The 14,013-nt window shown below is 41.2% G+C and overlaps 1 protein-coding gene across 1 annotated transcript in view; it reads left to right on the top strand.

Moving 5' to 3' along the window:
* Nucleotides 1–14,013, top strand: part of REV3L (REV3 like, DNA directed polymerase zeta catalytic subunit) — a 312,168-nt gene that overhangs the window by 120,370 nt on the left and 177,785 nt on the right. Inside the window, exon 2 of the mRNA XM_073627093.1 lies at nucleotides 9,548–9,740. Within this exon, the coding sequence (XP_073483194.1) occupies nucleotides 9,548–9,740 (193 nt within the window). The remainder of the gene's footprint in view (nucleotides 1–9,547; nucleotides 9,741–14,013) is intronic.

Raw genomic sequence — 14,013 nt, 5'->3', positions numbered from 1 at the left:
CACTCCACCAATCAGACCTGTATGGTAGAGTGGCCAGACGGAATCCACTTCTTGGTAAAAGGCACATGACGGCCTGCCTGAAGTTTGCCAAAAGGCGCCTGAAGGACTCTGACCATGACAAACAAAATTCTCTGGTATGATGAATGAAAGATTGAACTCTTTGGCCAGAATGGCAAGCGTCATGTCTGGAAGAACCCAGGCACCGCTCATCACCTGGCCAATACCATCCCAACAGTGAAGCATGGTGGTGGCAGCATCATGCTGTGGGGATGATTTTCAGCGGCAGGAACTGGGGGACTAGTCGGGATTGAGGGAAAGATGAATGCAGCAATGTACAGAGCCATCATTGATGGAAAAATTGCTCCAGAATGCTCTGGACCTCACACTGGGGCGAAGTTTCATCTTCCAACAGGACAGCGACCCTAAGCACACAGGCAGGATAACAAAGGAATGATTACGGGAGAACTCTGTGAATGTCCTTGAGTGGCCCAGCCAGAGTCCTGACTTGAACCCGACTGATCATCTCTGGAGAGATCTGAAAATGGCTGTGCACCGACGCTCCCCATCCAATCTGATGGAGTTTGAGAGGTCCTGCAAAGAAGAATGCCCAAAAATAGGTGTGCCAAGCTTGTAGCATCATTATTAAAAAAAAGACTTGAGGCTATAATTGGTGCCAAAGGTGCTTTAACACAGTATTGAGCAAAGGCTGTAAATACTTATGTATATGTGATTTTTTTTTTTAATAAACTTGCAAAGATTTCAAACAGACTTCTTTCACGTTGTCATGGGGTATTGTTTGTATTGTTGAGGAAAATGGTCAATTTATTCCTCTTTTGGAATAAGGCTGTAACATAGCAAAATGTTGAAGTGAAGCTCTGTGAATACTTTCCAGATGCACTGTATGAATGTGCATTAGGGACATTAGATTGTAAGGCAGGGGTGGATGTGATTGTATAATATATATGTGTACAGCACTGCATAAATTGACGGCGCTATATAAGTACTTGTAATAAATCTACGTGAAACTGGAACAGCTGTACTTTTAACATTCCATCTGTCTTTCACATGTAATTTCATTTTAACATCTCAACATCAGCCTTTTGATGACAGTTCACACTTTCATCCATGTAAATCAAGGAACGAACACCTATGAAACCTTCCTGACGTCAGGGATTGGACTTTGTAATCAGTACTGAGTGGTTCCACAAATTTCACACCTCCCATACTTACCTGGGATAGTAACAGCAGCCTTACCATGTTGATTGGATTAAGATGCTGGTACTACCTGTGTGGATATAAATGTTTGGAAATTGGAACATTTTAATCCCTTGTTGGAACTGAAGAATTGTCTTAGATAAACTATGAAATGTCTTCAACATTACAGAAAAATTTAGTTGAATGTGACTTCTACTTGCTGTATCATGACCTGAAAAAATGAGAACTTTCAGTCAGTGAACACCAGAAAACGTTATATACTTTAAGCATTTATTATAAATATGTCAAGCTAAAACTTTCTTTTTAGCTTTGCAGAGTGGGAAAGGATTAGAACCCCTGCAATGTTTGACTGTTATCCAGGGCCCCGTTACATTGATTTTCCCCCAGCACTGTCCCAGTGACCGCGATTTTCACCAGACAGGGAGTGAGTAAAATCTGCAACGGGGCAGTGACAGGAGTACAATTGCTTTTAGTATAGACAGAGGAAGGCTAGAACCCCTGTAAGTAGTTTGTATCCCTGTTGCAGATTCCCCCCCTGTTGAAACCATTTTCACAGGTACAGTAGGTCAGTATAAATGTTTGTTATAAAGCTGTAAAACCTCAAGGGAGTTCTAATCCTCCACAATCTATCCAAAATAAAAATAAATAAATAAAAGTTTTGGCTTGACATACAGTTCAAATTTATAATTTATAGGAAGTGTGTGCTAGTCGTTGTCATTGAGCTTAGATGGGATAAAGTTAAAGCTAAACTCTGGGAATGTGACAAAATAATCCTTGTTTGCAGTGCAAAGCTTCTTTTTTTTCTTGTATGATCACATAGAAAAGCATTGTTTCAGGACCCTTCCTCAGGCAAAAGATATGATTACATGCCTGGGTCCCTGCATAGACCAAACAAACACTGGAAATCTAGGCTCAAATTGTAATGAAGAGAAAGATTCTCATAGTAGCCTGTCGTGGTGCTTGCTAGAAAATAGCATCTGGTTGGTCGGTATTGGAAATACTGACTTATTGTGCTTTTCCAGCCATACCTTTTCTTTGTCCTCTTACTAACATCCTTTTAGGGTACAGTATGGTCCTACTTTGGTGGCTTCCTTCAAGTTCCTTCACATGAAGTACAGTCCGCCAATAGGATTTGTGATGCATAATTTATGCCATCCATTCATCAAGTGCGTAGATGCAACTAGATAGATTTGACTTTGCTGATGCAGATAAGACCATGGTGGAAATGACCAGGCTCTGTGCCAAGCTGTGCTGTAAATAATATAGTAGATGGCCTCGGGAGTTTTACTAATGAAAGTAAGCGCACGCCCAGTGGGAATAAAGACAAACACTTTAGATCCCTCCATTTTTTCTTATCTGCTGTTTTATTTTTATTTTTTTACGGCGTTACTTCTAAATCTAGAGGCAGTGATGATGACCTTTCTATTGAAGTTGCTCATCTAAAATGTGGACGAGAAGGGACTATGAAGGTAGATGTTGGAACTTTCTCTATGATTTCCTTATGGGCATCTTGGAAGTTATTCTGCCACATGGGGAGAGCAAAGGTGTTTCTGTAGTTTCTTCTTCCTAAGTCACTAATCATCCTGCTTCTGTCATTTGAGGCAGACTCACTCACATTTTATGAAGAAATGTCACTTTTTTTTATTCTACCATCACTTTGTTTTTTAATAAAGCTGAATTCCAGGTATGGGTTTTATTGCATAGTCGCCTTAGCCCAAGCTTGAATGAAAATCACGGTAGTAGTGGCTGCTACTACAATGATTGCCTCTGTCGTCCAGGTCCATGCCGAGCAGCTGCCCTCCTGTACAGTAACCACAGTGGGTTGGCACAGGTGGCATCCACAGAATAATTTGTAATACAGAATAACTTGCAAAATATGCAAGGTGTTCTCTGAATGAGGGGGAGATTATGACTCCACCTGCCTGCTTCTCCACCTAGTCCAATCAGTGAATGCCATGTATTGATAAAAAAAAAGCATATAGTAATATCTGCTTTTCTGTCATGCTCTGCATTAAAATGTCCCATGTATTTTGAGTTTGAAGTTAATCATTAGAGGGCAGTTTGATGTATCCACTCAATCCAATAGTTGAAAGTGTTTTTTTTAATTTAAATGTATAACCTTTTCCTAAGAACATGCATGCCAAATCTGAGCCTGTTAGTCTATTTACACTGTAGCGATTCATTGCGGTGCAATTGTGTTAAAGCGGGGCTGTTACTGCAACAAACCAAAAAAACAAACAAACATTATTTTATTTATTACAGGTATGTATATAGAGCTGTCAATTTACGCAGAGCTTTACATATATATATTGTATCGCTTCTCAGACTTTAGGCTAAGATCATGTGTAGTACACATATATATTGTACATTCACATCAGACCCTGCCCTCAAGGAGCTTACATTCTAAGGCCCCTAACTCACATTCATACATACACATACTAGGGCCAATTTAGACAGGGGCCAAGTAACCTACCAGTATGTCTTTGGGGTGTGGGAGAACATGCAAACGCCATGCAGGTAGTTCGTGGTTGGGATTCGAACAGACGACCCTAGTGCTGCTAGGCGGAAGTGCTAATTACTTCGCCACTGTGCTGCCCACACATGACCTTTTTCTTGCAATGCCACACACCACAATTCACAGTGGTGTGTTGTGCCTCACGCTATGTTGTACATTGCGTCAGGGTGTCTCTCCTAAAGATTGCTCTCACTCATACAACGTTGCCACAGCGCATACAGTGCCTTGAAAAAGTATTCATATCCCTTAAAATTTTCTACATTTTGTCATGTTACAACTAAAAACGTTAACTTATTTTATTGGGATTTTATGTGATAGACCAACACAAAGTGGCACATAATTGTGAAATGAAGGAAAATGATAAATGGTTTTCAAAATCTTTTACAAATATCTGAAAAGTGTGGTGTGCATTTGTATTCAGCCCCCTTTACTCTGATACCCCTAACTAAAATCAAGTGGAGCGAATTGCCTTCAGAAGTCACCTAATTGGTAAATAGAGTCCACCTTTGTGTAATTTAATCTCAGTATAAATGCAGCTGTTCTGTGAAGCCCTCAGAGGTTTGTTAGAGGACCTTAGTGAACAAACAGCATCATGAAGACCAAGGAACACACCAGACAGGTCAGAGATAAAGTTGTGGAGTAGTTTAAAGCAGTGTTAGGTTATTAAAAAGTATCCCAAGCTTTGAACATCTCACGGAGCACTGTTCAATCCATCATCCGAAAATGGAAAGAGTATGGCACAACTGCAAACCTACCAAGACATGGCCGTCCACCTAAATTGACAGACCGGGCAAGGAGAGCATTAATCACAGGAGCCAAGAGGCCCATGGTAACTTTGGAGGAGCTCCAGAGATCCACAGCTCAGGAGAATCTCTCCACAGGACAACTTAGTCGTGCACTCCACAAATCTGGCCTTAATGGAAGAGTGGCAAGAAGAAAGCCATTGTTAAAAGAAAGCCATAAGAAGTCCCATTTAAAGCCATGTGGAGGACACAGAAAACATGTGGAAGAAGGTGCTCTGGTCAGATAAGACCAAAATTTTACTTTTTTGCCTAAAAGCAAAAAGCTATGTGGCAAAAAACTAACACTGCACATCACCCTGAACACACCATCACCACTGTGAAACATGGTGGTGGCAGCATCCATGTTGTGGGGATACTTTTCAAAAGACTATGACCCTAAACATACAGCCGGCGCTACAATGGAATGGTCTCCATCCAACCTAAAAGAGCTTGAGCTATTTTACAAAGAAGAATGGGCAAAAATGTCACTCTCTAGAATGGGCAAAAATGTCACTCTCTAGATGTACAAGGCTGGTAGGGACATACCTAAAAAGACTTGCAGCTTTAATTGCAGTGAAAGGTGGCTCTACAAAGTATTGACTCAGGGCGGGTTGAATACAAATGCACCCCACACTTTTCAGATATTTCTTTGTAAAAAAATTTTGAAAACCATGTATAATTTTTCTTCCACTTCACAATTATGTGCCATGTGTTGGTCTATCACGTAAAATCCCAATAAAATACATTTATGTTTTTGGTTGTAACACAACAATGTGGAAAATTTCAATGAATACTATGAATACTTTTTCAAGGCACTGTAAGTGTTAATATTGCCTGTATGTTTATCTCAATGTATTTAGAATCTCTGTTTTTTATTGCGGTCTATGTCCACATTGGGACTGGATAAGTCTTTCTAATAGGAACATAAAAGGCAATAAAAACCTCATAGAATATGATTCATGCAGTCAGCTTAGTAGTCAGGCAGTTGGCATTTTAAAGGAGTTGTAATGCATTCTATACATGCATTCAATGCATTAAGGTATAAAAACCTTCTGTGTTGCAGCTGCCCCCAGAACCCCCTCCTTTTCTTACCTGAATCCAATCATTCCAGTGACAAACACAAGCCCAGCAGCTCCAGCTGCTGTCCCACTGCTGTCAATCAAATCCAGTGACAGAGTCGGGGATGCAGCAGGAATCAGGAGCGCGCCCGTACAGGTGCCCCATGGAAAGCGTCTCTCCGTGGGGGCACCTGGTGAAGAGGAGGAGCCAGTAGCTCTGCCGGGACACCCCAGAAAAGGAGGATCGGGGCCGCTCTGTGCAAAACCCTTACACAGAGCAGGTAAGTATGACATGTTTGTTATTTTACAAAAAAAAAAAAACCTTTACAATCACTTTTAAGGGACAAGTCTGAAAAAACAACCTCCGTGTTTTTTTCATGAATGTTTTATGTTTTATGAATATCGGTTTCTCTGGTTCAGCTGTGTCTTTGGGCTTGGCTCTGAGACCATATGTGGCTCCTGTCTGTGGAGTAGTCTTTCCACTTTATCTTTTGGAGGATCCACTAGGACTTCTATTACTGGATGAGGATGACTACTGTTAGTGTCTGACAGAAGTTCAGAGTAGATGAAAAATGGAATGCTGTCCTGCCTAGTCAAAATTTGGGGGTAGATTTACTAAAACTGGTGCACACGGAATCTGGTGCAGCTGTGCATGGTGGCCAATCTGCTTCTATTTCCGCTTTGGCAATAAAACCTGGAAGCTCATTGGTTCCTATGCAGAGTTGCACCAGATTTTGCACTGTCTAGTTTTAGTAAATACCCCCCTTTGTGTTCCTTTTCAGATCACCTTCATGTGCAACATGTGTATGACCAGTATGCATTGTTAACTATATACTTATCAGGAATAAAATGGAAGTTGCCTTCTGTTTTCAAGTATACGGCCTCATGCATACTGGATGTTTTTGGCTTCAGACATTTTTTTCTACAGTCAATAAACTCCCATTCATGTTATCCTATGTGTCCATGCGCACACAGGTTGTTATCAGCAGTTTTTGGCTGGGACGTTTTTTGGCTTTAAAAAAAAAAAAAAAAAAACCTAAACTAGTGGGTTCTGAGAGGAGTTTTTCAGCTGTAAAAACGTTTTAACATCAAAAAACGCTGATAAATGCTGAAATGCGGCTCATCAGTGTTTAACATTTTTGATCCATTGAAAAAAATAGAAAAAAATAAAAACGCTAAAAAACGCTATTGCAAAAACATTAAACGTTGAAAAACTCCCTGCAAAGCTACTAGCGTTTTTATAATGTTTTTTTTTAATGTCCGGTGTTTGAGGCCTAATTCAGAATTCGCTGTAGCAGAATTGTAATGTATCTGACTGGTGTCAGCCATTACATGATCTGAGCAGTCTTACCATATTTAGTTGCGAGCCTTGCAGCAAATCCCAAAAAAGCAGCAAGCATTCTTCTGTCTCTTTATTGTGCTGTTAGACTTGCGTGACTGGGAACCTATTACCTAAAATATATAAATATATATATAATTAAAAAATGTTTCTTTATTTTTCAATGCCAGAGAAAGCATTGAAAAATAAAGAAACATTGCATTGTTTTTTTGAAGGAGAGTTTTTATGGAGACAACACTTCTTAATATAGACTTTAAATTTAGCATTTTGCACACATACCCTCAGGCAAAATATGCTGTTGTGTTTTTTTTTTTTTTTTTAGCACATGCACAGGGATGCTCTTAATTCCTAATGGCACCCCACGCATCTTAAAACGCAGCGTTTTTACACCATGCAATTTCCCTGTCTGCAATTTTAAAAGAGACCTTTTTTTTCCCCTGTGTTTCCCGCAGGTACAATAGCCTATTCAAATGAGTGGGCTGCTGTGCCCATGCAAATACAAGCCGCATCAACTGCATATGTTTAAACCTAGCCTTGCACACATTCCCACACCCGCATATATGTGAACCTAGCTATAACAAGGGTGTTAGAAGTATCATTGTGAATTAGTATTTGTAAATAGAAAGGGGAGTAGATTTTTATTTTACTTTTTTATTTTAACATGTTTTATTGTGGCTGCCATTGTGATGTAAATTATAAAATGTTGGCACTGTGTAAATCCCTATACCTAGTTAAAACAACCAAAATTGTGAAAATATACAATGCCTTTACCATGACATAGTGGACCATATTTTGCATAGTCTGAGATAAGTAATCTATATATTGTCTTGTAGCACAGGTTCACACACACCAGCCTCCAGCTTTCATAATTCAGATTAGTTTTAGTCTAGTTGGTTGCTGTGAGGCAACCACATACCTGTTAAAAGACCAATGCTGCAGCCATATAGTGAGCATGTATGATTTATTTTTTTTTGTTTCCAAGATTCTACCTTAAAACTAAGCCCCGTAAACACAGGCCTAATGTCTGGAGACAACTGCCGGCTAAAAAAAAAAAAATTTGGTCGTGTGTGTGTGTCAGTCTGTCTGACAGAAATTGGCTGGCTTCCGTTAGACGTGCATCCTGGAAAACTAGCAGCTGACTGACTCCCAATCGGTGCTCTCAGCTAATGGATGTTGCACGCAAAAAAAAACTGTAGTGTGTACCCTGTTTAAGTTCAATTCTGTAGCAAAGCTTCACACTGGATTACTACCCAAATTTGAAAGACATACACAGAGCACGTCAAGATTCAAGTAAAAATACACATGCCGCTGATAAGTAGACAATATTTGCTTATCCCAAAGTTGAGCCTAGTACACACAATGATATTATTAAACGAATGATTGTCTGTTTTTGAAAAAAAAATTTTTATGCTAGTCTCCATATCAAAAACGGATAGGTTACTGATGTAGTGTATTTGCACTGTATTTGTGGACGAAAACTGTACTGATTGAATGAAAATTGTATGATCCGGTATCGTAACGATCAGATTATCGTATGATCGATTCGAAAGCGGTATTTTTTTGGACGATATTCTGATCATGTGTACGGGGCTTTAAAGGAAGTCTATGGTCACAGCATACAAATACACACTATAACGTCAGCATTGTAATAGCAATACAAACCATGTTTTTTTTTTTTCTTTTTTTTGGGGGGGGGGGGGGGGGTTCTGTCCAATATAAGCTTGCTTATAAAAATCTCTTATGTTTCATGTTGCTGCCTGTCTGATGTCCATCTTTTCCCACAACATCCTGGATTCCTGCATGCTTTTTTTGGTTCTCCTCTGCTGTTTACTATATATCCCGTGGTACCTTGCTGCCTGAAAGCTGTGATTCCTGTACTGACTTTGCCTCCTTAAACTCCTCCTGCCAGCACCTCTGAAGTTCAGAAGGCAGGCTCTGTGACACAGCAGTGCCTATCAACAGGGCATAGTGAAGACATGTTACAGATTTCTAGAAAGTAAATGTGTAAGGACATTCAAATAGTAAGTTTAAAAACTGCAAGTGGCTCTAAAGCCGTAAGTTTTTTATTTACCTTAATGCATTCTATGCATTAAGGTAAAAAACCATATATGCCACATGTTTCCACCCAGCCCCCCTTATACTTACCTGAGCCCAGTTTCAAACCAGCGCTGTGCATGAGTAGCAGCTCTCCCGGCGCTATCCCTCCTCACTGGACAGACTGAGAACAGCGGGAGCCATTGGCTCCCACTGCTGTCAATCAAATCTTGAGACATGGAGGCAGGGCTGAGCCACCCTGTCTGTGCCTATGGATGCAGACATGGTGGCTCGGAAGCTAGCCTGCATGAGTGCTCCCATAGGAAGCAGCTTCCTGTGGGGGCACTCACCACAAGGGAGGAACCAGGACCTTCAGCCAAAGGGCTTTAGAAGAAGTGGACCGGACTGCTCTGTGCAAATAAATTGCATGTTTGTTATTTGAAAGGGAAAAAAAAACAACAGCGAAGCTTTCATGTTACTTCCAAGATTGTTCAGTGTAATTAAAGTAGGCTAGAAGTATTTAAAATATGATGTGGAAATAAATATATGATTTAACTGTATTGTAACCTTGAATTAACTTTTTGCCTATTTTGCTTCTGTATAGGTCAGAAGACATGCCTTCATCTTCATGGTGTCTTTCCTTACCTGTATGTACCATATGATGGTTATGGCCAGCAAAACACTGATCGTTCCCTTCGCCAAGTGGCATTCAGCATTGACCGAGCACTTAATGTGGCTTTAGGCAATCCATCTGCCAATGTACAGCATGTTTTTAAAATTACAGTGGTGTCTGGAATGTAAGTACCTTTACTCTGTATTTACATTATTAAATAATGTTTCAGTATATGTTCTTATGAATATATAGGGGTTAATTTACTAAAATTATAGAGTGCAAAATCAAATGCAGCTCCGCATAGAAACCAATCGGCTTCCAGGTTTTATTCTCAAGCCTAATTGAACAAGTAAGAAGCTGATTGCCTTCCATGCAGAGCTGCACCAGATTTTGCAGTCTCCGTCCTTAGTAAATCAACTCCAGTATGCGCAATGATAGATATAATTATGGTTAGGACAATGAAAGAATTATAACTTGGTCAGTTTAGATTACTCTTGGGCCCCTTTCACGTGGGGACGTCGGCGGTAAAACGCTGCTATTTTTAGCGGCGCTTTCTGTCGTTTTAGGGGCGGTATTCATCGAAAAAGGGTTAAAACTGCCCGCAAAGCACCGCTACAGCGGCGCTATGCCGGCGGTATAGCCGCTCTACCCCATTGATAGGGGTACCGCTCCGCTCCAAAGATGCGGTTTGCAGGAGTTTTGTTTCGCTCCTGCCAGCGCACCGCTCCAGTGTGAAAGCCCTCAGGCGTTCACACTGGAGACACAGCAGCGGCAGTTTCAGGTCGGTTTGCAGGCGCTATTTTTAGCACAATAGCGCCTGCAAACCGCCCCAGTTGTGAAAGGGGCCTTATTTTAGATTGGTAGTGCTTGCAAATGTACTAAAATGTAGATTAATTTGATGTATGTTCTATTAAATCAGGGGTCAGCAACCTTTTTCCACTTAAGGGGCCGGATTCAATGTATGTAAATGCACGGAGGGCCGCATTCACCTGCTAATAAATGAAGATATTACACAGCCCCCGCACCTGTGGCCCCCTTTTACATTACACAGCCGCTGCACGTCTGGCCCCCTTTTACATTACACAGCCCCTGCACCTCTGGACCCCTTTATATTACACTCCTCCCTTCAGCTGTGTAAGCACATGGGGCGCTTTAAAATGTATTTTTTTTTTCTTCTCATTTTTACACTGTCCCTTTTTGATAAAAAAAATTCTGATCACTTTTATTGCTGTCAGAAGGAATTTAAACATCCCTTGTGACAGTAATAGGCATTAACAGGCAGTGTCAATTTTGGCAGCAAATTTCGATTTAGTTTTAGTCTTAGTCTTAGGACTAAAATGGCATTTTAGTTTTAGTCCCATTTTAGTCTTCTGCAGTTGTTTGTTTTAGTTTTAGTCGTAATTAGTCGACTAAATCTCCAGTATATTTTAGTCGACTAAAATGTCCTACGTTTAATTTATTAACATTTTTCTGCAATTTCCAAACTTATTATATACTACTGGAGTGAAAAATCGAATGTTATTTATTATGGTATTGAGGTATGAACATGTACTACAGACCAGTGTTAATTTTGAAGTCAAATTTCAATTTAGTCTTAGTCTTTTGACTAAAATGGCATTTTAGTTTTAGTCCCATTTTAGTCTTTTTACTAAAGGGCCATTTTAGTTTTAGTCATATTTTAGTCATCTCAGTTGTTTTAGTAATATTTTAGTCGACTAAAATAATATTCATTTAGTCGACTAAAATGTTTTAGTTGACGAAATTTACACTGGTGACAGGTCATGACTTTACTTCCAGGTTACTAGATCAGAGACCCGATCGAAACCAATTCTGGGTCTCGTACGGGTCTCTGGGTAGCCGGCGAATGTGCCAGCTGATCGCTCGATCCTCTCTGGTGAGATGAGAGGGCCTGGGCGAGCTGCAGATGGTGGCGGGGGGGGGGGGGGGGGACACGTCCTCCCGCTGCTTGGGATAACAGCCGAGTGGCTTTTATACCAAGAAAGCCAACTGCTGGCTCTAAAAAACAGCATCTGCAGGCATCACCCCGGTACAACCCCTTCAAGCCGAGGCTGCATATTTGCGTACGGTCAGCGTGAAGGGGTTAAAATGTACACGAGCCGGCTGCATGTGAATTCAATGACATTTAGCGGCGGGGTGCCAGCCGTAGGATGCCGACACCTGTATTAAATTGTGAAAAATATTTTGTTGCTGGTGATAAGTTAACAATAAAGAAGAAATTTCACTAAGGCTCCGTTCACACTATGGCATCCTGGATCGTGGGCGGAAACACTGAAAATCGCGGGATGCTTGCGATCCCTGTTATTTTCAATGGCGCTCAGATCTCAGGGCAATTTTGCCGCGTGACGAATCGCAGGAAAAATGTGCAAACAGAATTGCGGGATCTATCGCCCAAAAAAAGTTCCAGAACAGTTTCTGGATGTATCCCAGCAATAATGTTGGGGGTCCATCCAAATGCTTGACCGCAGCTGAGAGCCTGAGCCAGCCCCTTCCATCCCCTCCTTAGCCCGGAGCTCTAGTGAGTGCTGGAGGTGCAGGGCACAGAGCAGTGACTATAAGCTGGTAGGGGACAGCTGCGGTATCGGACCATTGTTGCAGCCATACAAATATCTATGTATGCATGTCTTTTTTACTTCCCGCATATTTCGGTTTAAATGTGACCTTAGGGCACTAGGCCCTGTACGTGGTGCTCCCAAGGCAGCTAGTAACTTCTGTTAGCTAGTCAGAGCGATTTACAGGTACGGGGCTGTGATACACTTGCCGATGTAAGCCTGTTCCTGAAGACAGATGGACGAGTCTGGGAGCGTGCCTTTAGTCCTTGGTGATTTCCTGCTATGGGCTGAAGCCTACAGTTCAGTGATGCAACACAATGTGAACAACTTGGGGAACATGGCTGTGACATGTTCTACTTCTGCAGCTGGATTTTTCTGACTATCCTTATTGGCATACAGTAAGAGAGAAAAGTATTTGGTCCCCTGCTGATTTTGTACGTTTGCCCACTGACAAAGAAATGATCAATCTATAATTTTAAAGGTAGGTTTATTTTAACAGTGAGAGACAGAATAACAACAAAAATATCCAGATAAACGCATTTTAAAAAAGTTATAAATTGATTTGCATTTTAATGAGTGAAATATGTATTTGATCCCCTATCAATCAGCAAGATTTCTGCCTCCCAGGTGTCTTCTATACAGGTAACAAGCTGAGATCCTAATCTCAGCTTGTTACCTGCATAAAAGACACCTGTCCACAGAAGTAATCAATCAATTAGATTCCAATCTCTTCACCATGGCCAACACCAAAAAGCTGTCCAAGGACATCGGGGACAAGTTTGTAGACCTACACAAGGCTGGAATGGACTACAAGACCATCGCCAAGCAGCTTGGTGAGAGGGTGGCAACAGTTGGTGCGATTATTCGCAAATGGAAGAACCCTAAATTAACTGTCAATCTCCCTCAGTCTGGGGCTCCATGCATGATCTCATCTCGTGGAGTTTCTATGATCATGAGAACAGTGAGGAATCAGCCCAGAACTACACGGGAGAATCTTGTCAATGATCTCAAGGCAGTTGGGACCATAGTCCCCAAGAAAACAATTGGTAACACACTACGCCCAATGAAGGACTGAAATCCTGCAGCACCCCCAAGGTCCCCCTGCTCAAGGAGGCACATGTACAGGCCTGTCTGAAGTTTGCTAATGAACATCTGAATGATTCAGAGGAGAACTAGGTGAAAGTGTTGTGGTCAGATGAGACCAAAATCAAGCTGTTTGGCATCAACTCGCCGTGTTTGGAGGAGGAGGTATTCTGCCTCTGACCCCAAGAACACCATCCCCACTGTCAAATATGGGGGTGGAAACATTATTCTTTGGGGGTGTTTTTCTGCTAAGGGGACAGGATAACTTTACCGCATCAAAGGGACGATGGATGGGGCCATGTACTATCAAATCTTGAGTGAGAACCTCCTTCCTTCCACCAGGGCATTGGGACAATTGGCAATGGGTCGCAAAAGGGTATTCCAGCATGCCAGTGGCCCAAAACATACAGCCAAGGCAACAACGGAGTGGCTCAAGAAGAAGTACATTAAGGTCCTGGAGTGGCCTAACCAGTCTTCGGACCTTAATCCCACAGAAAATATGTAGAGGGCGCTGAAGGTGCGAGTTACCAAACATCAGCCTTGAAACCTGAATGACTTGGAGAGGCTCTACAAAGAGGAGTGGGACAAAATCCCCCTTGAGATGGGATTTGCCACCAGGTACTAAGTAATGTTTTGTGAAGAGGTCAAATACTTATTTCACTCATTGAAATGCAAATCAATTTATAGCTTTTTTGAAATGGGTTTTTTCTTGATTTTTTTTTTTTTTTTTTGTTCCGTCTCACTTTTACAATAAACCTACCATTAAAATGATAGACTGATCTTTTCTTTGTCAGTGGGCAAACA

Source organism: Aquarana catesbeiana, linkage group LG04 (assembly GCF_042186555.1).
Source record: "Aquarana catesbeiana isolate 2022-GZ linkage group LG04, ASM4218655v1, whole genome shotgun sequence".
NCBI classification, from domain to species: Eukaryota; Metazoa; Chordata; class Amphibia; order Anura; family Ranidae; genus Aquarana; species Aquarana catesbeiana.
This window is presented reverse-complemented; position numbering and strand designations above follow the sequence as displayed.